Consider the following 22,394-nt stretch of genomic DNA (forward strand, 5'->3'; position numbering starts at 1 on the left):
TTCAGTCTGAGGAATAGGTCTGGTGAACTCGAAAGTGGTCTTACCTAATAAAAGGTACGCCATGGACTGTGTTGGGGGAAAAAAACAGCCAGTACTGCTCCCACACTGCAGAAGATGAAAAATGGCCTGGGGTCTTTTGTGCTCACCAGGCTAAGGTGACAGTGAGCCTTTAATGAGAGAAGACTTGAGTAGAGACAGGGACTTGGTAGACAATTAAAGCCCCCCGCCAAGTCAGACCCCAGAGATACCTGGGTTATATCACTCAGAGGGATTACTTAGAGGCCCCACAAACCTCACTCAACAGATTAATCCGCAAGAGGCACAGATGATTATTTGGCGGGAACCAATTCTGAAGAGGGGGCTGTAGGCAAAGCTCATTTGTAGAGACTGCACCTCTTTTAAGAAAGGGTAATGAGGTTAACGAGGATCTGAGCAAGTCTGTTAATGATAAGACATTCTGGAGGTCTTTCATTCATTGGGGTGCCATAGGTCGGAAGCGACGGCACATCACACACACAACGAGGTCAGCCACTAGCCCTGTTCACAAGCAACAATGAAGTGAGAACACATACATTCTGTTTACAGATGCCACGAAAGGGAAGAAAGAGACATGTATTTGCCAAGAAGCTTTCTAGGTTAGGAAAAGAGCTAGCAGGCCTTGACTTGTCCAAGCAGATAAATACATTGGAGAGGGCGAACAATCAGCTGGTTCTCATCTCTGTTTAGAGGAACTGTTATTTCTAGTTCTCTATTGTCAGCGTAATATCTTTGCAAACTATGTCGAGGATCCTCTCTCTACCTTTCTCAAAATGACTACTGCGTAAGATCGAAACATTTGAGGCTTTTTAATGTAGAAAAAAAAGTAGGGGCAAGAAACGTTGAACTTAATAGAAAGACGTTTTTCACCTTCAGTCAGAATACTGGAGTCATCCGAAGCAGTAGGAAAGGAGCAGGAAGTATTTTTTCCATACAGCAAACTTATGGAAATCACTACCACTGAGGTGTAGCAATGCTCATGTGGACACACACACACACACACACACACACACACAATGATTTGCCAGATTCACAGAGAAGTGTAGCAACGGCTATATATAAATATTTACATTTATTATACCCTTCACTTAAAGAGAAAATAGAACTTATGAGAAGACAAGATTCTCTAGAAAAGTCAGTAACGCCAGGAAAAGTGGAAAGCAGTAGGAAAAGGAAAGCCCAAAACAAGATGGCTTGACTACATAAAAGAAGCCACATCCCCCAGTTTGCAAGATCTGAGCAAGTCTGTTAATGATAGGACATGGGATCGCCATAGGTCGGAGATGACTTGACAGCACATCACACACACAATATACAGAAGCGGTGCCCTTGCTCTGAACTGGAACCTGAACTGAAAAAGCGGAGGCCAGGCTTTGGTCCCTCTGGCAGGGGCCTACTTTTTAGCCAGACAGGCTCTGGCTTCTTCCTGGGAGTGGCTTGTGTGTGACTTGCCTAAGGGTTACCCATTTATCCCAATGCCTGCCAGTTACTGGAGGATCTGTCGCCAGTTATTTCCCAGTCAGATGCAAAATATCCAATCCACCACCCTGTGCAGCTGCTAGAAGGGATCAGATAAGTAACTCATGTAGCTAAATGGAACCTCTGTTTGCAGAAGCACTCTACCTGTGAATGCAGCTGCTGGGCAGGAGGCCCCAGGGAGTGGGGGGCTAGCAGTCACATCTCACTCTGCAGATGCCAGCTACAGCCGCTAACAGGATGTGGTACCGGTACCAGTTGACCTTTGGGCCAAAAATCTGCAGTAAGACCGGTAAATGCTAGCATAGCAGGTGCTTTCAAGAAAGGTCAGCTTCAAGAATCCCCTCGAGCCACCCAATCATGCTGCTCTTTGTTTAAAACGGAAGAGGGGGGGGGACTCTCCGTTGAGCAGGAGGGTCAGATGAGGACATGCTTCTGGGCAGGGAAACAGATGCTGCTGCTCCCCCCACCCCCAACTCAGCCAGGGAAAAGCAGCACATACTTGGCCTTCTCATTGCAGGCACCAACTAGAGGAGGAGGAGGAAGTTTGTGACGGGGGGAGCCCCGCAGGGCTTCACTTGCCCTTGAATCCCTCCCCACTGCCCAGATTCGGGTGCCTCTGAGCAGAGGCAGAGCGCTTTCTTTTGTCTGAGACCAGTCTTGCTGAGTCGAACCAGCTTTGAATAGGGCTCTTTTGAGCACCCAAAGCCTTTCATGTACATCCTCTCAGTATCCTTTACAAGTGCCTGCCAAGGTAGAGCTGCAGCATCTCCACAATGTGGTGGAGGAGGGGGGCGCCCAGGTTGTTTGGATGGGGTCTTTGCAAATTTATCTTGTGGATTAACAAGTCAGGCAAGATTTGAACAGCTCTGTGGAGTTACACTGCAGCCATACAGGCAACACACACAAGACAAAGGCTCCCACCGCTGGATGTGGAGGTGCAGGGCTAGTTGAAGGCCACCAAAAAAGCACCCTCCAAAACTGGTTTCAATGTGCTGCCAGGGTGGGAGATTTCTTTGTCTGAATATCAGAGGAGTCTTGGGTATTTTAATTAAAATGGCCCTTCTTCATTAACATGGAGGGAGGGCCAAAGGGTGCGTGGTGCACAGAAGAACAGATGAGTCACGTCCCAACAGTCTTGAGGTCCAACTATCTCCTCCATCTGTTGTAAAGAAAAGAAAATTAAAAAGGGGATTTACATTTTATAAAAACTTAAGTTGCAAACACAGCACCGAGACAAAAATCCCTTTTGCTCCGATCAGATTAAAAACACGGACTATTTCTCGTACCGGGATACTCAAATAGGATTATTAATTTCCTTCACCAAAAACATCTGTTGGTGATTGTTAAGATGGGAAACATCCAGCACCTCTGAGGGCTCTTGTTCCTCCTTTTTTTAGATGACACTGCAAATCTTTAAGCTGTTATTTTTTAAAATACTGCTAACATGACGTGAGCCTGCCAGGAAATGCAAGAGAGGAGCTATCTGGATGCACACACACACCCTAGTTTGGTGTAGTGGTTAAGAGTGCCAGGACTTTAATCTGGAGAGCCGGGTTTGATTCTCCACTCCTCCACTTGAAGCCAGCTGGGTGAACTTGGATCAGTCACTTAAGAGAGGCAGGACTCTAATCTGGAGAGCCAGGGAAATGCTGCTCAGAGGATTTGTTTATTTCTTCTTTGCCTCATAGAAGGGGAGGTGAAATTGACAGAGCCCTTGGGAGGCAAAGAGGAAATTAACAAACCCTCTGAGCTGCCATCTTCTTTGCAGGCTCAGTAGAGAGGGAGAATTGACAAAGCCTTCTGATCTGTTTTAAAACTCAGCTTACTGGGTAACATTGCAACTCTCTTCAGGTGCTCCTCTTTGTATAATTTCTCTCTTGTAACTCGGCTATGAGAAGCCAAGGCCAGGGAACCAGTGTCAGAGAGATCTGATTTTTATCATATATACTTCAGTTCTACATGTGTATTTTAGTAAACTTTGTATGACCTCTAACATTCATTAGCAGGTTGTGAAAAAAAACAGATACTCTTTTATCTTTCCAGAGGAGTTAGCCATGTTAGTCTGTAGTTGCAAAATAGTAAAGAGTCCAGTACCATTAAGACTAACCAACTTTATTGTGGCATAAGCAATCTGACAAAGAGAGCTGTGGTTCTCGAAAGCTTATGCGACAATAAAGATGTATCTGACAAAGAGAGCTGTGGTTCTCGAAAGCTTATGCTACAATAAAGTTGGTTAGTCTTAAAGGTGCTACTGGACTCTTTATTTTTTTATCTTTGACAACTAATTGGAAGTAGTTGAGCAAGAGTAGATAAATTATTTTTTAATTGCTAGAAAATACTAAGTATCATCTGTTGATCAACTTGTAGTAGTTTTTTCTATATCGTCAAAAATTTATGGAATCTAATTTGTGCAGGTGAACAGTGGCATAAGCTGGCTTTAGCAAAACCGTACATGATTAAAAATATGAAGAATCAGCTAAATATAAGACCAATCGCCTTTTTATTTTATTTTCCCATGTAAAAGATCTTAGAGATGTCTTTATAGACAGCAAATGTCACCAAGATAAGAAACAAAGGAAATCTTACGTGGAAGATTTAAGGTGAGAAATGTGTCTTGTGTGTTTATGAAATTCCAGCGCATTTCATAGTAGTATGATCTGATTTAAAAAATCATTCATAGTTATGATTGAGAAATGTTAAGAGATTTACTTTTTATTGCATGCATTTATTCACCACTAGTTGGATTTAGTTTAATATGCATTTATATTCTAGCATCTTGTTTAATTAAAAGGATCAGGGTTTATTTCAATAAAGGTTTAAACTCTAAGAGATGTCTCTATGTACCTTGAAGGGAAAGAGAAAAGCAAGAAGAACCCACTTAACAGATACTTTGTACTGAGAAGCAGAGTCTCAAAAGAGATACTCATTTTCAGACTTTGTCTGAAGCTATGGTGCTGTCCAGGTTTTAGGTAATAAATTTTCTAAAACTTTAATGATATACAGAGAAATCGGTCTGTTACCTGTGAGGCTGCACCTGCCTGCCATGCTCCAGTTGGAGCCAAGGCCACCCTGCTGGAGCCTGCAAGTGAGACCATGCCACCAGCCTCTGAGATAGCCACTGGGAATCCTCCAGGTAGGATATGAACCCTGGCCCACAGCCCTTCAAGCTCCTGCTCCCACTCTGCCAGAGCAGCGCTGGCAGAAGGCCCAGGACATGGCAGCCCAAAGAAGGCGGCAAAGTGCCCGACTGGCAGTGCGTACTCCCATCCTGGATCCAGGACAGGGCTCTGAGAGTAGCGCTGCTTCGCAGGACCTGGCCAAGGCACAGCTCAGTCTCAGGAGCCTCAACACCTGCCAGCAAATGCGGCTGAGCTAGATTAACTCCCAGCCTGTTTAGGCTGAGGCTTGGGCAGGCTGCATTGCTGGATCAACCGACTCACTAGGTACGAGTCCTCTGCTCCAACCTTTGCCTTCAGCTCCAAGCTCCGGTCTCTGCTCCCAAGTCTAGCCAGCCCAGCTTTAGCCTTAATCCAGAGGAGCCTAGACCCAGCCTGCCTGCAGAGCACAGGACACCCGTGAAGTAAGTTAGGCCGAGACAGAATGACGGGTCCAAGGTCACACACTAAGCTTGCTGGCCGAGTGACAATTTGAATTTGGTTTCCCAAGTCCTGGTCCGACACTAATCACCGCATCACCCACTGGCCATCTTGGGGTGTTTTCTGTGTGTGTGTTGTGTGTGGATTAAACTGGCATGCTAAAATTTGTAACAGAGAATTACATGTAATGTCATTACTGCCTTTTTGCGTTACAAACGGAGAAGAAGTGTAGGTGAGTCAGTACGCACTCCCTATCCTTGGCTGTTCTTTAGACCTGAACTCCCTCCCCAGAATACCAACCTCCGCTCCGCCAATTCCTTGCAATTTGCAAACCCTTCTTGTTACTGAAGCTTGACCCAGACTAAGGGCATTACCGAGCAACCTTCTGTGAGCCTATAAAATCTTGTTTCTAACGTGGGTTCATCTCGCTCAGGGTGAAACGCCAGTCATCCCCCCTCCCCATAATGCAAAAACTGTTTATGGGGCTTAAAAGAAACACAAGTCAGGAACACCAAAGAAAATGGGGGAAAGGCCAGTTCGGAGACTGAGTCCTCACTGGATATACCCTAATTAGTTCACGTTCATCTCTTAGCCTCTCCCACTCACCTGCCTTTCCCTCTTCTTTAAATTTATTTACTGCCAAAATCTGAAACTGTTGCCTCTTTACCCCCCTCCCCTTTTTCAAGGTTTACACTGCAAAGAGCAACAGAAGGCACCACAACACACACAACACACCCCAAGGAACAGGAATGGAAGAATGCAAAAGGCCTCACGGCATCTGTGATATTGCAGTCCCCTATCCCACACAAAACCAAAGCACTTACATTCGCAGACATTTATCTTTCCCTCCGCTTGCCACTCGCTGGCCATCGGGACTCCAGTCCACTGCATAAACCTGCCGATAGGACAACATTAAGATGGAGTAGTAATTGAAGATGGAGGTTTGAACAGCTTAAGCGGGAGGGCTTGTTTACAAAAAGACAGAGAGATTTCACCAGAGATTGATAACATTCATTTCAAATGAGTTCTTGAAGACTGGAAATTTGTATTTAAGAAAAACAATGACTAATTTCCAGTATGCTAAATTCTGCACCTAACATCCCAATACCAGCATGTAACTTTGGGTTACATTTCTCTTTGGTCATGGGGTCCAGAAGCCCCCAACTCAACAGGCTTTGCATGGTAGAAAAGAGCAAGAGTCCAGTAGCACCGATAAGACTAACAAAATTTGTGGTAGGGTATGAGCTTTCATAAGTCACAGCTCACTTATTCAGAACAGTGATTCACGAAAGCTCATACCCTACCACAAATGTTGTAAGTGCTACTGGACCCTTGCTCTTTTCTACTGCTACAGACGGACTAACCCACAGCTACCCATGGCTTGATCTACCTCCACGGAAGGCTTTGAGTAGGCTGGCTTGGTACACTACAACAGCACACCAAATTTAACAGGAAACAAAATGGGAATTTGAATGTGACTCTATTGGCTTTTTTGTTCCTTGTGATACAGCAATTGCTACTGCCCCAGCCGTCTTTAGACAAATGAAATAAAACCTAGCCTCCCATCCTGTAGACAGCCAGCCTTTCAAATGGACTACTTCTCTTAAGGGTCAGCAACTGGAAGCCTTGAGTAAGAATCCACGCCCGATTTTACCCAGTGGAGTACCGGATCAGATTCAAGGTTCTGGTATTGACCTATAAGGCCCTGTGCGGACTGGGACCAGTGTATCTACGGGACCATCTTTCCCCATATATTCCCCAGAGGACACTCCGATCAGGGGACAAACAGCTGTTGGTGGTCCCCGGCCCCAAGGAGGCCCGCCTAGCCTCGACTAGAGCCAGGGCCTTTTCGGTCCTGGCCCCCACCTGGTGGAATGCTCTGTCTGCTGAAATCAGGGCCCGGCAGGACCTACTATCTTTTCATCGGGCCTGCAAGACAGAGTTGTTCCACCAGGCATATGGCTGAGGCTGGGCCTCTGCCGGCCTGGAAAAAAGGGTTGTATAAAACCCTCCCTGTGAAGGCTGTCCACCATCTTGTTTTAAATGTGCTGTTTTTAATGAACATGAATTTTTAATATGTTGTTATCCACCCTGAGCCCGCTCGCAGGGAGGGCGGAATACAAATTTGAAATAAATAAATAATTTGCCAGTCCCATAGGATGAGCAGCATCAGCAGTGCTGAGGTTATCTAGCTGCTGACCTCCTTACCTCGTCTGCGTGGCCAGGCAGATCGACGCTTAGTTTCTGGGTCTTGGTGTCCCACACTTTGAGCGTGCTGTCGCTGCTTCCACTGACCAGGAGACGGCTGTCGGCTGACCAGGCAATCTGGTATACGGCGGAGACATGCCCTCGCAGAGAGGCCAAGAACCTGAGGGGATTTTTGGAATCACACAGCTGGAAAGATCAGTCAGGACCCAAAGGCTAAGGTGCCCCCTGCCCAGCCAATCAACACATGGAGAAGTACTTATTTTCACCTCTCTCGCATGCCTATCATGAGGTCCTGAAACTTGTTTTTAAGAACAGGTGAAAGGATAAACATTTCTCACTAAGAATTAACTTAGGTTTCAAGTTACTTTCCAGTCCTCCCGTCCCACAGCTTGATGGACTTGTCAAAGGACGCACTGGCGACGACCCGGGTGTCCGGTGAGAAGAGAACTTGGTTGATCAGTGCCTGATGCCCCGTCATTCGCTGCAGAGCCTTTTTGTCCTCTGCAGGGGCCCATAGAAACAGCGTGAAGTCGTCTGATCCCGAGACGAGTCTTTCTGGCCCTTGTCCCTGCAGACAGAGATGCCCAACCAACCTCCATCACACAGGCCACAATGATTTAGGCACAGAAACAAAAACAAAAAAAGGTTCCTCCAGCATGCTACAGTCTAACGGAACTAATTTGCAGGGGATGTTTCCATAGTGCAAGCCCATCAGTGCGCGCACTCCTAGGGGTGTGTGTGACAACGTCACTGCCAGAAGTCCTGTGCAGAGCACAGGAGCACTCCCACAGCCGGCGTGATGATGTCACTTCCGGAAGTGATGTCATCACATAAGTGCCGGAGTGCGTGCACGAAGATGGAGCTGCAATGTACATGAGGTAAGTGCCTGGTCCTCCCAAAGGGAGGGTATAGGGACCTGGCAATCCTAGCCCCGACCCTGAATTCTATTATTTTGGGAGAGGGAGAAAAAGTTCCCTGCCCACTGGGTCTACCCTGTCAGCCTGTAAGAGTGTCACAAGATACTGTTATTATCGCTGCAACGAGTAAGGCCTAGATCCCACTGACGCTGTAAACTTGGGTCTGGTCTATAATTGTTTCAAGGTCCCCTTTTAAAATCAGAGTATACAACAGCCAGGCCTAACCACAGCTGCCCCTCCGGGACTTTATAATCTGTGTTCCAGCTTCTGTACTTAAACAGCACAAGACTTCATATTCATAGAACACAATGCATAACTGAACCTTTGGAACTCATTGTCACCAGATGTGACAATATTTGTTTGCCGACATATTTTCCAGCCCAATTCAACGTACTTTAAAGAAGGCCTCATTTACATGAACCTTCCCAAGTTTATGAGAGTTAAAGGGTAGCCCTGCTCCAGGAAATTCATTACTAGATGAAAACTGGCCACCACTCAAGGCTATAGCCTTTTCAGTTAATTTAATTAATTTAATTTATTACATTTATATTCCACCCTCCCCGCATCAGCAGGCTCAGGGCGGATAAAGCCCCCCAAACTTGTTAATAATCTTCTGTTATACATCAGGACTTTGGGGGTAGGTAAATCTTTCTTGCCTTGACCTGGATAGTCCAGGCAAGCCCAATCTCATCTGATCCTGGAAGGTAACGGCCTTGGTTAGTAATTTGATGGGAGACCTCCAAAGATGATAAGGGCTGCAGAAGCAAGCAACGGGAAACCACTTTTGAGAGTCTCTTGCCTTAAAAACCCCAGCAGGGATTGTTGTAAACGAGCTATGACTTGATAGCACTTTCCTCCACCACATCTTCTTTTACATTTTTGCATATTTTATCTTATGTATTTCTTTTAGCATATTTAAGAGTATGTATATATAGATTTGTACACACGGATTTCAAGGTATTGGCCAGGAAGAGGACAACAGGAATCTACAAAGTTGAAAGCTAGATTAAAACATGAATTTTATTTATATATAGAAATGAGGAACAATGCCACTGCAAAATGGATTAACTACAAAAAGGTAATTTGATGGAACGATGCCACTGCAAAATGGATTAACTAAAAAAAAAGTAATTTTGTTGTTATAACAGAACCTCCATGTGAAGAGGAAGTCTACCACCAAATATCAGCCACAAGAAGGGATCCTAATGCCCAGCTTTTGGCTTCCTTGAAGGCATCAGATGGGTCACTTGACAGCGGAATGCCAGACTAAACACTTTGGGTTGGATCCAGCCACGCAATTCGGGTTTTAAACATGTATATTTGGGAGTGCTGTTTCACTTTTCCTAGGGTGATGCACTCTAAATATTGTTCATTTAGCATTTCTCTGCTATTATGTTGCAGAGAGAGTTCTTCAGCATTCATTAGCATTTGTTGAAAGTGTGTTAGGGCTGAGAGAGGATTATTTTTCTGAAGGCCACCAACTTGGCAAACTTTATGACTGGAAGGAACGTGGGATGAGATTCTCCACAGACTGAGTCTTGCACGTTTCAGTTTATGAATTCCAGTCCTCTCAAACTACTAGTCCACAGCACTGTACTTTTTTCTGGATCTCATGTACCCCACCTGGCCTAAAAGGAATAAAATACCCATTCGGACCAGCCTCCCCTGCCTGGATGCCTAAGGACCAATTCTTGGCTAGCATGTTTTTTTGACAAGGAGCAAAAGCTTCCTAGGGGAAGACTTACCCTGACTTGGTTGTATCTCTGTAGCGCTTTCTGTTTTATCTCTGCCACTGCAGGATTAAAAAAAAAAAGAGATTAGGAACTTCAACGGCATGGCACACCTAGAGCAGTTTTTGCCAACGAACAGTGAGAACTGGGTATATCCTGTGCTGAAATGGTATTTTTATGATAATCAAAGACAGAAGCTTGGCAGATAATATTTGAATGGGATAATAACCAAAGAAAGCTGGGTGAAATTAGGGGTGTACAAGCCAGGGGCAACCATGAGAGTTGGCAGATAAACCGTTTTCGTGGGCTGCAAAGCTATCCAAATCTTGTGTGTTTTGCATTTTATCGACCACTGGCAATTTTATTATATTCTCATGGTGAAGGAGACTCAGTCTTAGTCTAAAAGCTGTGATGGCTTCATCTCTGTGGAAAATTTTGAGGTCATAATCGTTATTTTTATTCCTTATTAATTATGTATTTTGCTACTGGACTCGTTCTTTCAGTAACTGGGAAAGAATTGTTAATATTTTCTTATTCCTTGTTTCCATTTCTTTGTTGGCTAAACTATGATATTTACTACCTCATCTGCTCCCAACTATCATAACTACGATAAGGGGGGGCTTGATTTGCATAATTTATTCTACTAGGAAGGGCATAGGTGCTCAAGCTCCCCTCCCCCTTGCAATCTTGTCCAACAGCTCCACAGATCTAGACCACTGGCTTTCTCCATAAAAAGTTGAAATTTCTCAGAATGCTCTGAAATTCTGGGCCCCAAGCTCATTTTTGCAACTGTGTTCTGCAATAAGAGAACCAGGAACTAAACACAAAAAAATCCCGAGAACAGCCAAGCATTCAGCAGCTAAAGTTCAAAAGACATTTAACAGAATCAACTCCACGCAAACCCTAGTGGTATAATTCTACTCATTCCCACCTCAGGAGATGTTTTTGGATGAGGGCTGAGCAACTTGGGTTGCCGCCCAAATGTATGGCTACTGTATTTTATTATTTTAATGCTGTTTTTATTGTAATTTATTTATTCATGTTGTAATCCACTCTGAGCCCATTTATGGGGACAGCAGACAAAAAAATCCAATAAATAAATATGCTGTAAACAAACTATAACAGCAGCAGGAAGAGTGATAGAAGCCATTAAGGGCATAAGATTGCTTACGAGATCCGCTCACATCCTGGGGGTTGATGGAGGCCTCCGCTGGCTCAAAAGCCCCAGTGCGGAGAACATAATCTGTGCTGAGAGCCATGGTGTTCACCCAGTGGCCATGACCCTGAAGCGTGCGGCAGAGAACTCCCTGGAGGGAAAAAAGCAAAAAAGACAATAGCCCTCAAGATTAGACTCCAGGCCTGTCAGAACCTGCCTCTTCAGGCTGACTGGCAATTTTGGCCATCTGCTTTGAGGAGACAGCTGGGAGCGCAGGCCAAGGCAAGGAGGGCTCAAAGTTGTCTTCATGAGGACTGGTGATTCTTATACATAAAATAGGAGGCGTGGCCTTGCCTTCCAGGCTATGGATTGGTCAGCACTCCCTGGCACCTGACTGGCTCTCAATGTTATAAAAGGACAGGAACTTCGGCTGGGTTAGGCCTTGGCTGGCCTGAGGCTAACTGTTGAAGACATACAGCAGAAGGACAGGACGGAGGGCAATGGACAGAAACCCTGGGAGTTTGCTCTCAGCCCCACCCACCTCACAGGGTGTTTTGTTGTGGGGATAATAATAACATACTTTGTAAACCACTCTGAGTGGGTGTTAAGTCATCCTGAAGGGCGGTATATAAATCAAATGTTGTTATTATTATTATTAAATGAAAGAAACAGGCCCAAGGTTCCAGTGAATTTCTTGGCACAGCAGGGATTCAAACCGCTACTCCACGCTAGCCAAGGCTCATTTCGAGGGGAACGCACAGGAACGCAGTTCCAGCAGTTTCCCAAAGAGGTCACATGTCAGGTGGCCCCGCCCACCTGACTCTCGGCCATTTGGGGCCTGTTTCGGCCTGGATTGGGCCTCTGACGGGTGGTGGATCACTCTCCCACTCATCAGCGGCCCGATCCTGACCATTTTGGGCCCCTTTTTGGCCATTTTCAGCCCCTTTTTGTCATTTTGGGCCCAATTTCAGTCCTGAATGGCCAGGATTGGGTCCAAAAGAGCCAGGATAGCTGATGTCAGGGGTGTGGCATATGCAAATCAGTTATGCCAATGACACATGTCCGGTGATGTCAAGGGGTGTGGCATATGCTAATGAGCTATGCTAATGAGTTCCTCCAGCTCTTTTTCTATGAAATGACCCCTGACGCTAGCTCATGTGTGCAAGGAGGAAATAAGAAAAGCGGAGCCCCGAGGGGCCCTTGAGAGGACATGGAGCTCCACTTCCTGCTCCAGGTGCCAACCCCTAGCTGGTCCACCATCTTCCTCCACTTACATCTTGGGCCCGCCAGACTTTAATGGTCCGATCCTGTGAGGAGGAGAACAGCAAGCCGTCTCCACCCCACTTGACGCAGGTCACGGACTGTGTGTGGCCAGTCAGGATCTTGTCACAGCGGCCCATGACGGTGTCCCAGATGCGAACGCTCCCGTCTTTGGAGCAGCTGGCCAGGTAACGACATTCTGGGTTCCTGGGGAGAGACTGGAAAGCTTCAATTCACTGCTCGAAAATTTTTAAATTCATTCAGACAATGTAATGCTGCACTACAAAAAGATGGATTTTGCAGTCTGTATAGGCCATGCAAACTGAACATATTTACATATTTTTCTTTGTTTGGGGAAGAGGGAGTGGAGCTGTTCAGGGCACTGAAATCCAGGAAGGCCAGAATATGTACAAAACTCTCCCGTAAGCTTCTGAGATTTCAGCAGACATTGTTCACACTCTTTTACAACAATATGGACTAGAAAGCTTGTTTCTATTTCTTAAAATAAAATAATGTAATGCCAGATTCTCCAGGAACTGAATTCTGCATCCAATATCCCACTCCTGATTTTCACGATTTGCACTGCATTATTCTTCAGACACTTTGAAAACTGTGCCATTGATCTGAGAAGTCTTATTTATTTAAAACATTTATACCCATGTTTTCTTCTATGCAGTACATCCAAGTTGGGTTCCAAAGACAACAAAAACGCAACAAAGTCCCTCACAAGAGCAAAACAAACAAATGCTCTAAAATGACAGCTAAAATTTTACTGCAGCAGCTGATGCAGGTATCAAATTTAACCTAGAATATCGAAAGATAAATGATCACAGAGTACCATAAAAACTGTACAATCGCTTTAGCGGGTGGGGGAACAGTGGGACTAAGAAAAACACCCCCTGTGATGCTTTACACGGATAATGATAAAAAAAGAGCATTGGGAAATTAAAGAATTCAAGGTCGTGTGCGCCTCAGGGGCAAGGAGTTGCAAAGATTTGGTGCAACCACAAAAAAGCCCCTTTTCTGGTGTCCACCCACCATACTCCTGACAGCAGGGGCAGACAGAGCAGGTCTATAAGAAAAACCTTGTAAGGAAGGTTTGTACACACACAAAGTCCATGGAAACCCAGTTGCAAGTTTTGCACAATGCCAGCCCAAGGGAATAGGAGAGAGGGAAGGGCCAAGGCCCCCATACTTACAAATGGAGCGGTTCCCAGCACAAGCAAGTGATCCACTTGGAGTGTCCCGTCAGCACCCGGCCAATCTGACTCCCTGTGACTGGGTCCCAGAGAAATATCTGCACACAGATATCGGTATGGTTTTATTGAAAATGGTTTAGAGCCGTATAGGTGAGAAAGCATGTGCAAGCTAGGGTTTGTCCCAAGGAGCACCAGGGCTCAGGGGCCTCTCCCACACTTGAATGTTAATAACAATAACAACATTCAATTTATATAACACCCTTCAGGACAACTCAACACCCACTCAAAGCGGTTTACAAAGTGTGTTATTATCCTCATGACAATCACCCTGTGAGGTGAGTGGAGCTGAGAGTGCTGTGACTGACCCAAGGTCACCCAGCTGGCTTCAAGTGGAGGAGCAAACCAAGTTTAGATGTTTGTCCATTGTGATTCTTGGGTTTGTAACAGATTGTGAAGTGTAGTTTCTTTTACTGCTTTCCGTGGATTAATTTTATGATTTATTCCTCTCTGTATCTCATGGTTTTATGGTTCCCTTTGGTCTGTATTATTGTTTATATGATTAAATAATTTTTAAAAAGTTGGCCCTGCCCACTTATTAAAAAGAAACAAGTAGAGGAGCAGGGAATCAAACCTGGCTCTCCAGATTAGAGTCCTGCTGCTCTTAAACACTACACCAAATTGGCTCTCAGTATGAATGTTGATGTGAGACCCTTTAGTGAGGTCTCTTTGGGGGCAGGGGGATGCACTCCACATCCCTTTGAAGAAGACTCCCAGAGCAGCTGTCCTGCACCAGGAGCTACTAACTGGGGTCAAGTGGCTGAGCAAGAAGCAGCTGAAATGGAATCCAGGTCAGACAGAAGGGATGCTGCTCAGGAAAGCTGAGGCCTTCGGGGTGTTGAACGGCTTACATGAGACGAGGTAAGCTTAGGGGTCCTCTAGGATCCCACTCCTCTGTTTGGAAACAAGTCACTGCAATAGCCAAAAGAGCACTGTTCTGGTTTGCACAAGGTGCATAGAGCAGCACCTTTCCGAAACTTGGGTCTGGCCGTACCAATCCATGCCTCAGTAGCCCAAAGGCTGACTGCTGTTAACGTGCTTGACGTGGGACCGCTCTTTAAAATGACTCAGAAACTGCAGTAATGCAGAATGCAGTGAGTGGGCCGTGGGCAAGAGCCTGGCACTCAGCTTACATTATGCCAACCCTGAGGCCTTGGCACAGGCTGCCCATTTGCTTCTGGGCTCAATTCAAGGTGCTGATTTGGGCTTACTACATACGTACTAACTGTACCGAACTACATATGTGACGGAGTGCCTTTCTCCAGACACGAGCCTGTACAGCAGCTCCATTTCTCAGACCCATTTTCGCACTCCATCCTGTCCTGCAGACGGCCATAGCTTGGGCGTGTTCTTCTTCAGTGGCAGCCCGTTCTGTGGAATGGCTTCCCCCCAAATGCAAAGAAGAGCCCCCCTCCCAAGTTCAGAAAGCTGAACTATTAGACAGGGATTGTGTGCGGGGGGGCAGGGGGAAGGACTGTTTGATAAACATGCAATCAGACAGCCCCGTATTTCAAAAAACACATTTGGATATAGCTGATATGAAAAATATACAGAGGCGGCCCCTCTAGATCGCAAAATGGTTCCACCCCGTTACTTCCTGTGGTTGTGAAGAAGAGAACGGGAAGAATTCTCAGTTACAATTCCCAGGGTCCTTGGGGGGGACAGGGCACATGCCAGGAGGTGCTCAGACGATGAGAAGGCAGGCTCAGGCCCAGTGGCATGAGGAGCACCTGCCTCAAGCTTGCGGTAGCAAGGCAGATGCGCTCTGCACATGGCCAGAGGCGCTTTCTTAGTTCATATGCTCCCAAGCCAAGCTGAGGCCCTGAGAACTTGGCGCACACAAAGGCCCAACATACCTAACAGGTATCCACACAGCACCGACCATACGGAGGCCAAGCCAAAGGCAGCTCTCTTACCTGGCTGTTCTTGCACCCGGAGGCCAGTTTCCTGCCATCCGGTGACCAGGCCACGCTGAGAACCCAGTGACGGTGACCTAGAAGCACATCAGACAGGGAGGCTCGAAAGGGCCCCATTTGCACACCAGCAGGGTGGCTGCCAACCCAAACCCCCAGAATGCATTTCTTCGTAAACTTCCTTTCTACTCACCCTTGGCCGTGAAGTGTGGGGTCTCTGTGCTGAGATCCCAGAAGCGCACGGTTGTGTCGCCAGAGCCACTGGCCAGGTACCTGAGGAGGAAGAGCAGCCACTGGGTCCCACTGCAAAACCCAGAACACTCTGCATTGATTTTCACTGATTTTTTTGTTCAGGAATTGGGGAGGAGAGAAGAAAAGGAGGGGGAAAGAGGCGTTTCCAGTTTTTTCTGCACCTGCAACCCTGAGGGCGAGAATTTTTTTTAATAAAAATAAAAGTCCCATGTTTCCAGTTTTCAGGCCCTCTCCCTTTTCTGTCTGAAAACAAGAAGCACAAAGCTCACCTGTGCTCAAGACATTATGGAAGGTAGGTTTGCATTATGAAAGTACATGTTGTTTATTTGAAGATATATATCTTAAACATACTCAAATACTATTCCAACGTTCTCAAGTGTTGTAAGAGTTATGTACTCTGTACTTCGATAACCCTTGTAACACATAGCTCTGTTTTTTTTCCCTCTTCTTAATTTTTGCCTCCCTTCCTTTTTCCTTTCTGTGTCCCCTTTTCTATTTTAAAAATAAAAATAAATTAAAAAAACACATTGTGGTGACAGGCAGCCACACCAGGATGATAGACAGGTGGTTGTGGAGATGTGGCGCTTCGGCCAGTAAGTTCTGACTGACCAGAAAACCTCAAAGCAAACTGTTAAGCAAACGCATTGCTGAGAAAAGCAAAACTTTTTTAGCAAATATAAAATCACTTTTGTAAGTGTTCTTTTTAACTATGTTAATGATTTTGTGTGCATCAACAATGAATCTTTTGCACATGCTCATGAAGGTAATTCTCTCTCAGTCGCGTGTCTTCTGGAGGTGGTGTTTGGGATGCTCAATTCTCTTCGATCCCCTCATTTCTTCCTTTGTTGCAAAAATTCTTCACAATCGCATTAAATCACTTATTACTTACACTTTAATAAAGCATTTTTAAAAACCCACATCTAAGGTAGTTTCCTCCTTTCCAGCTTGGCGCACTCCACCAGGGCCGGATCGAGGGGGGGCAGGGGGTAGTCTGCCCCCGGCGCTGCCAGGGAGGGGGTGCTGGGAGCGCGCGGGCAGCAGCGCAGGCAGCCTTGCAGCCCCCCGCACTGCCTTTCGCCTGCCCCGCGGGACAGGGGGCGGCCGGCTTGCTGCGCACCCCGTCCTGCAGGGCAGGCAAAGGGCAGCGTGGCTGCCCGCACCATTCGCCTGCCCTGCAGGAGAGGGGGCAGCCGGCTGCCCCCGTCCTGCGGGACAGGCGCATGGCGTGGGCAGCCTCACAGCCCCCCATGCTGCCTTTTGCCTGCCCTGCAGGACAGGGGGTGAGCGGCAAGCTGGCTGCCTCCTGTCCTGCGGGGAGGCGAATGGCGCGGGCAGCTTCCCATCCCCGCATGCTGCTTCCGCCGCCCTGCGTGATGACGTCACCAAAATGACGTCATCACGCTGCGCGCCGGCAACCCTAGATCCGGCCCTGCACTCCACCAATCTGTACCCATTACATTCCTGCCCCTACACACACTTACTTCCCAGTGGGGCTGAAGGCGACTGAGATGACAGCCTCGCTGTGGCCCTCCAGGGAGCTGGTGCAGCGTGTGACCGCCCGGACCTTGAACACAGCCTGCGGCTGGTAGACAATCTCCACCACCTTCTCTGTCCCCACTGTCTGTCCGGCCAGCGTCTTCTCCAGGGAAGCAACGATTTCGGAGTCTTGCACATAGAAGGCCAGGGGGACTGGTTCCTCCTTTTGGGTGATGAGAGAATGGGGAAAAAGTTCTGGCGTTTTAGGGTGAGAATTATTAGGCATCGAACTTCAGGTGTTGTGGGCCAAAAAAAGCAGGGCTTGTAAAAAAATGCTCCAAGCAAAAAAACAGCGAAAGGCAGATGATGTGGAACTGCGTGCCTTCAGTTATCCCAAGATAACAATCCCGAAACATACAGGGTCAAAGGGACTCAAATTGCTATCACTTTTTAAAACGCTAACAAGTCAGTGGGATAGATCTGACAGCCATCACAGTCATATGAATATTATGTGTACATAGACACACAAGATACAGTGATACAGGGAGCCAGTTTGGTGTAGTGGTTAAGAGTGCGAGACTCTAATCTGGAGAGCCGGGTTTGATTCCCCACTTCTTGAAGCCAGCTGGGTGACCTTGGGCCAGTCACAGCTCTCTGGAGCTCTCTCCACCCCACCCACCTCACAGGGTGTTTTGTTGTGGGGATAATAACAACATACTTTGTAAACCGCTCTGAGTGGGCATTAAGTTGTCCTGAAGGGCAGTATATAAATCGAATGTTGTTGTTATTATTATTATTATACATGAATGGTATCTGGGATCTGTTAGAAAACTAAAAGAGGGTTAAAGAGACTCCATTCTTGCTGGTTTTAACTGAAGCAATACAGCTCTCAAACTACAGCCTGGTCCTAACTATAGATAAAACTGGATAGGATCATAACCATATAGTGAGGATGGCACTGGTTAGGAGGTGTTTTATGTTCTTAGTATTTCTTTGAGGTCAATATAGACACAGTATATGTAGCAACGCTAAAAGCCAGCACAGGTTATGGTTAAAACCAACCCACCTTTAGTTTACTTTCCTTGATATAAAGCATCTGCATTGGAGACTTACATACATAAGAACTGACATACTGGATCACATTATCTAGTCTAGCATCCTGTTACCAGAATTGAAAACACGAGCTGTTTCCCCACATCTTAAAAATAGTACCCCACTAACAGAACACTAGAAGCTTTGCTGCATGATTTCTGGTGTCACAGTTTCTGAAACGGATGCAGGCAGTTATGATTCTGTCGGAAACGATGTCAGAAATCGCGCAGAAAAGCCGCCAGTGTTCTGTGAGTGGGGTGCTATTTTTAAGAAGTGCAGAAACAGCGAAGAGCCAGACATCTTGGGGGGAACCCAGAAGTAGCTCATGAAAGCAACTGCCCTGCCTTCTCCCGTGTTCCACATCATCTCATTCTCAGAGATATACTGCTACTGAAGATGGAGGATCTATTTAGCAATCACGGCTGATAGGCATCAGAGGTAATGTTAGGTGGGAACTCGTAGGAGGACTTTTTCAATTTCTGCCCCCAAACTCCAGAATTCCACATCCATCAGAGCTGAGAACAGCCCCATCCTTATAAGCTTTCCAGAACAAGTTGAATATATTTGTACTCCAGAAGACCGTTGTGCTCGTCTGAGTGAGAGGCAGCGCTAGTTGCATTATTTTTATGCCTGTTCTAATTTTTTGGATTCAGTGTTTTTAAATGGGGTGGTGGTGGTGTTAAATTTTTATTGTGTAAACTGGATGTTTTAAAGATTGCACTGTTCGCTGCTTTGGGAATCCGCAGAAAGAAGAAAACAGGTGAAACACATACACTAAAATTTAAAAAACAAAACTGACTCTGAAGTTCCTATGTGGAATCCATCCCGTCCCCTAAGTACCTTGTCCAGGAGGGCATTGCAGACCAGCTGTAGCTTTTCAGGTGTGATGTCAATAGGCACATCGAAAGGGGATCCCAGAATCGTGCCTGCTTCATCTTGGAACTGGATCAGCAACCGTTCGTCCGTCTTCATTTTGCACGTTTTGTGGACTCTGACCTGCAAACCAGTATATATGTGCAACGATGGGGGAGTCTTGCTCCCTGGGTAGGAACAGAATGCAATTTCTGCTTCTCCTAACACCTCCCCATTTTTCCTGTAAAAAGCTGGACCCGTGAATCCTTCCACTAGTTACATCCGTCCTTCTTCTCACCTCCACCATGCCTAACGGCTCCCAGCCTCCCGCAAACCAGGTTTGTTCCCAAACCCCTCCATCTAGGTCCATTTCTCCCATCTCTGCTACTGCCATAAAAATGACAGAGAGATCATCTCTTACTCTCTTTTCTCTGAGGCAGTAAAACGAACAAGTACAGTCACTTCAGACTGCAGGTGCAGTTTCTATATCCTCTCTGTGGGGAAAAAGCATCCTGCAATTTAAAAAAAACTAGTACATCAAAGAGAAAGGTCAAGCCTTGTTGCACTAGCTTTCTGCTTGCAAGTCTATTTCTATATAAAAGATCATTCCAAAAATCTGCCTCTCTCCCTACAATCTGATCCGGTAGAGCCATCTCAAAACATCGACAGATCGGTGGAAAGCCAAATGTTCACCACCACCCTACCCTGCCTCCTAAACTTTCTGTCGAGTCTTTACTTCCACAATCACATTCCAAAAAACTGAAATATAAACCTGGCAAGAAGATATTGGATAAAGATACACAAGGAGATGCAAGAGATATTGAAATTTCGCTTTGTGTTAGACCCTAAAAAAATGTTATTTTACCAAGTAACATAATAAAAGCATAGCAAACTTTTTAAATATATGGTGATAGCGGTGAGAGTAGTATATGCAAAAAAATTGAAGAAAGAATCTTGTCCGGAAATGACTTATTGGATGAATGGTATAAATATGCATCAATGGCAAAATTAACTTCTTATATGCATAACAGACCAAACCAATAATTTCAGGAAAAACGGAGTCTTTTTTTGAATATGTAGCTGCAAACTAAGGAGAACTAAACACAAGCAATATTAAAAATAGATCAGTTGTTAGTAAGCTAATATGCTGAACACAATAAGATTGAATACAAAGTTAAAAATCATTAGTAAAATATAAAAGGCTGGACGTAAAGTATCTTAAGTAGGGATGGAGACGGAGAGGGGAAATATTATGTATCTTCACTATTCTGATATATTTTTGGCTAGTATTTTATACGTAGCCTTTTTTCATACGTTTCATTCATTGTTTACTATTTAAATAATAAAATATTTAAAAAATACAAACCTGGACTAAATTTTCACCCACCCCCAAACCTGGCTCAACTCTCTCCCCTCCCACATCTGCTTATCCCCCGCCAATAAACAGCAGTATGTTGCACCCTCAATCCCACCCGCTCTCCCTCCAGCCCTACTTACAAGTAGAAAACCTTCAGCGCATGGACTTCACCCAGGAAGGCAAGCTGGGCTCGCAAGGGCTTTGCTTCTGTCCCCACGTGGAAAGAAAAGGGCAACGTCATCTCTCTGCGCCAACAGAGGAGCTGCCTCCAGGAGGAACTCTGCTACCACCTAGTGGGGAAAACGAGGAATGGCAAGAGAGCCTGGGACTTGGCTGCTGATAAAGAGTCCATTAGCACCTTTAAGACTAACCAAATTTATTGTAGCATAAGCTTTCGAGGACCACAGCTCTCTTCGTCAGATGCATGGGACTTGCCTGGTTCTTAAAGGAGGAGGAGAGGCAGTGCTGGCCTGCCATCCTGCTTTACCTGGGTGTAAGCATCGTTGAAGCACCGAGGCCCGGTGCTCATTTCTGAGTAAATGCATAGAAGATTGCATTGGTAAGACTATCGCATAGTCTGGTGGCACCTCAAAGGCTATGGCGGCCCAGCATGAGAATATGATGAAAATAAGATTGGATATAATGTTGAATACAAAATGTAAAATATAAAAGGCTGTACCTTAGGTATGTATTGGGGGCAGAGAGGGCAAATATCATGTGGTTTCTTTCTTCTGATATTTTCTTTTTTCTTGTATTTATGTGTATCCTCTTTGTTTTTTAAACGTTTTATTCAGTGTTTATTATTTAAAAGAAAAAAGGGAGAGGCTATGGCAATTTCCCCCAGCTTCTGTGAGCTAGTGCTGTATATGTTAAAGGATTTTTCTGGGGACTCCTAAAACTCTTGTTTCATTCAAGCAAAAGACAGAGGGGTGGCCGGGGGAGGTAAATTTGCTTTAGTGGCAAATTCTCTCTCTTAATTTACTGAGATTCAGCTGCAGGTCAGTGTAATCTCAAACAAGTGAGAAAGTTCCAGCAACTGTAAACATCCTTTTGTTTTCATTCCATAACTAAGCCTTGAAGAGCTACTTCTCAGAAGTGTTTCAAACGCATAACAAAAGTATGGCTCCAGCATTTGAGATGTTTGTTTTATAGTAAAACTTAACTGACCTGTCACTCAAGCTTGTCTGGTGCTGTGTGTCCTGGGAAACTTAATTCTGAAGTGGTTTGTATTAACCTTCTTGATCTTTGTTCTGTAAACAATTAGTGCTAAGATATATAAGACTGCATCTTATACAATCTTATATAGCTCTCTAGCCAGTATGCATAAAGACTGGTGTAACTGTTCTTTATGCATATTAGCTAGAGAGAGAATTACGCATCTGAGCTTTATTTGGAAATTGTAAAACTCACATTTCATTATAGATCACTGGTATCTTGATTAATTAAGTGTATTGTCTGAAAGGGAAAATAAACTAGCAAGCAGAGTACTTTGAAATAAATTCCCTTTCAGTATATTGTATGTATGTATGTATGTAATGGAACAGTCTGTTCCTCCCCTAGTATCTCTGTGATTTAGTTTGTTCCTGTTGGGTGGCGCTCTTAGCCATCTACACACGTCTTGGCATAGTGCTAAACTTACGGTACAAGGGCGTCTTCATGGTGCGATTTCTGATGTCATCGTGCCACGTGGCACGATGACATCAGAAATTGCACCATTGTTATAATGTTATATTGTTAATGGTTAATTAGTTATTTAAAATAAAATAAATTTAAAAAAGAAATCGCACCATGAAGACGCCCTCGTACTGCAAGTT

At 45.3% G+C, this 22,394-nt stretch overlaps 1 protein-coding gene across 1 annotated transcript; it reads right to left on the reverse strand.

Annotated features, from left to right (window-relative positions):
• Nucleotides 1–1,077: 1,077 nt before the first annotated feature.
• Nucleotides 1,078–20,794, reverse strand: NLE1 (notchless homolog 1). Its single transcript, XM_055001423.1, has 13 exons — nucleotides 20,721–20,794; nucleotides 19,212–19,367; nucleotides 17,285–17,502; nucleotides 15,745–15,824; nucleotides 15,555–15,631; nucleotides 13,582–13,679; nucleotides 12,397–12,589; nucleotides 11,138–11,273; nucleotides 9,982–10,028; nucleotides 7,685–7,887; nucleotides 7,320–7,479; nucleotides 5,936–6,006; nucleotides 1,078–2,674 (listed from the first exon to the last, which is right to left on the reverse strand). The coding sequence occupies exons 2-13, from the start codon at nucleotides 19,341–19,343 to the stop codon at nucleotides 2,662–2,664; spliced, it is 1,428 nt and encodes a 475-aa protein (XP_054857398.1). The 5' UTR covers nucleotides 19,344–19,367; nucleotides 20,721–20,794; the 3' UTR covers nucleotides 1,078–2,661.
• Between the last annotated feature and the right edge of the window lie 1,600 nt (nucleotides 20,795–22,394).

This window comes from Eublepharis macularius, chromosome 17, assembly GCF_028583425.1.
Source record: "Eublepharis macularius isolate TG4126 chromosome 17, MPM_Emac_v1.0, whole genome shotgun sequence".
Classification (NCBI taxonomy): domain Eukaryota; kingdom Metazoa; phylum Chordata; class Lepidosauria; order Squamata; family Eublepharidae; genus Eublepharis; species Eublepharis macularius.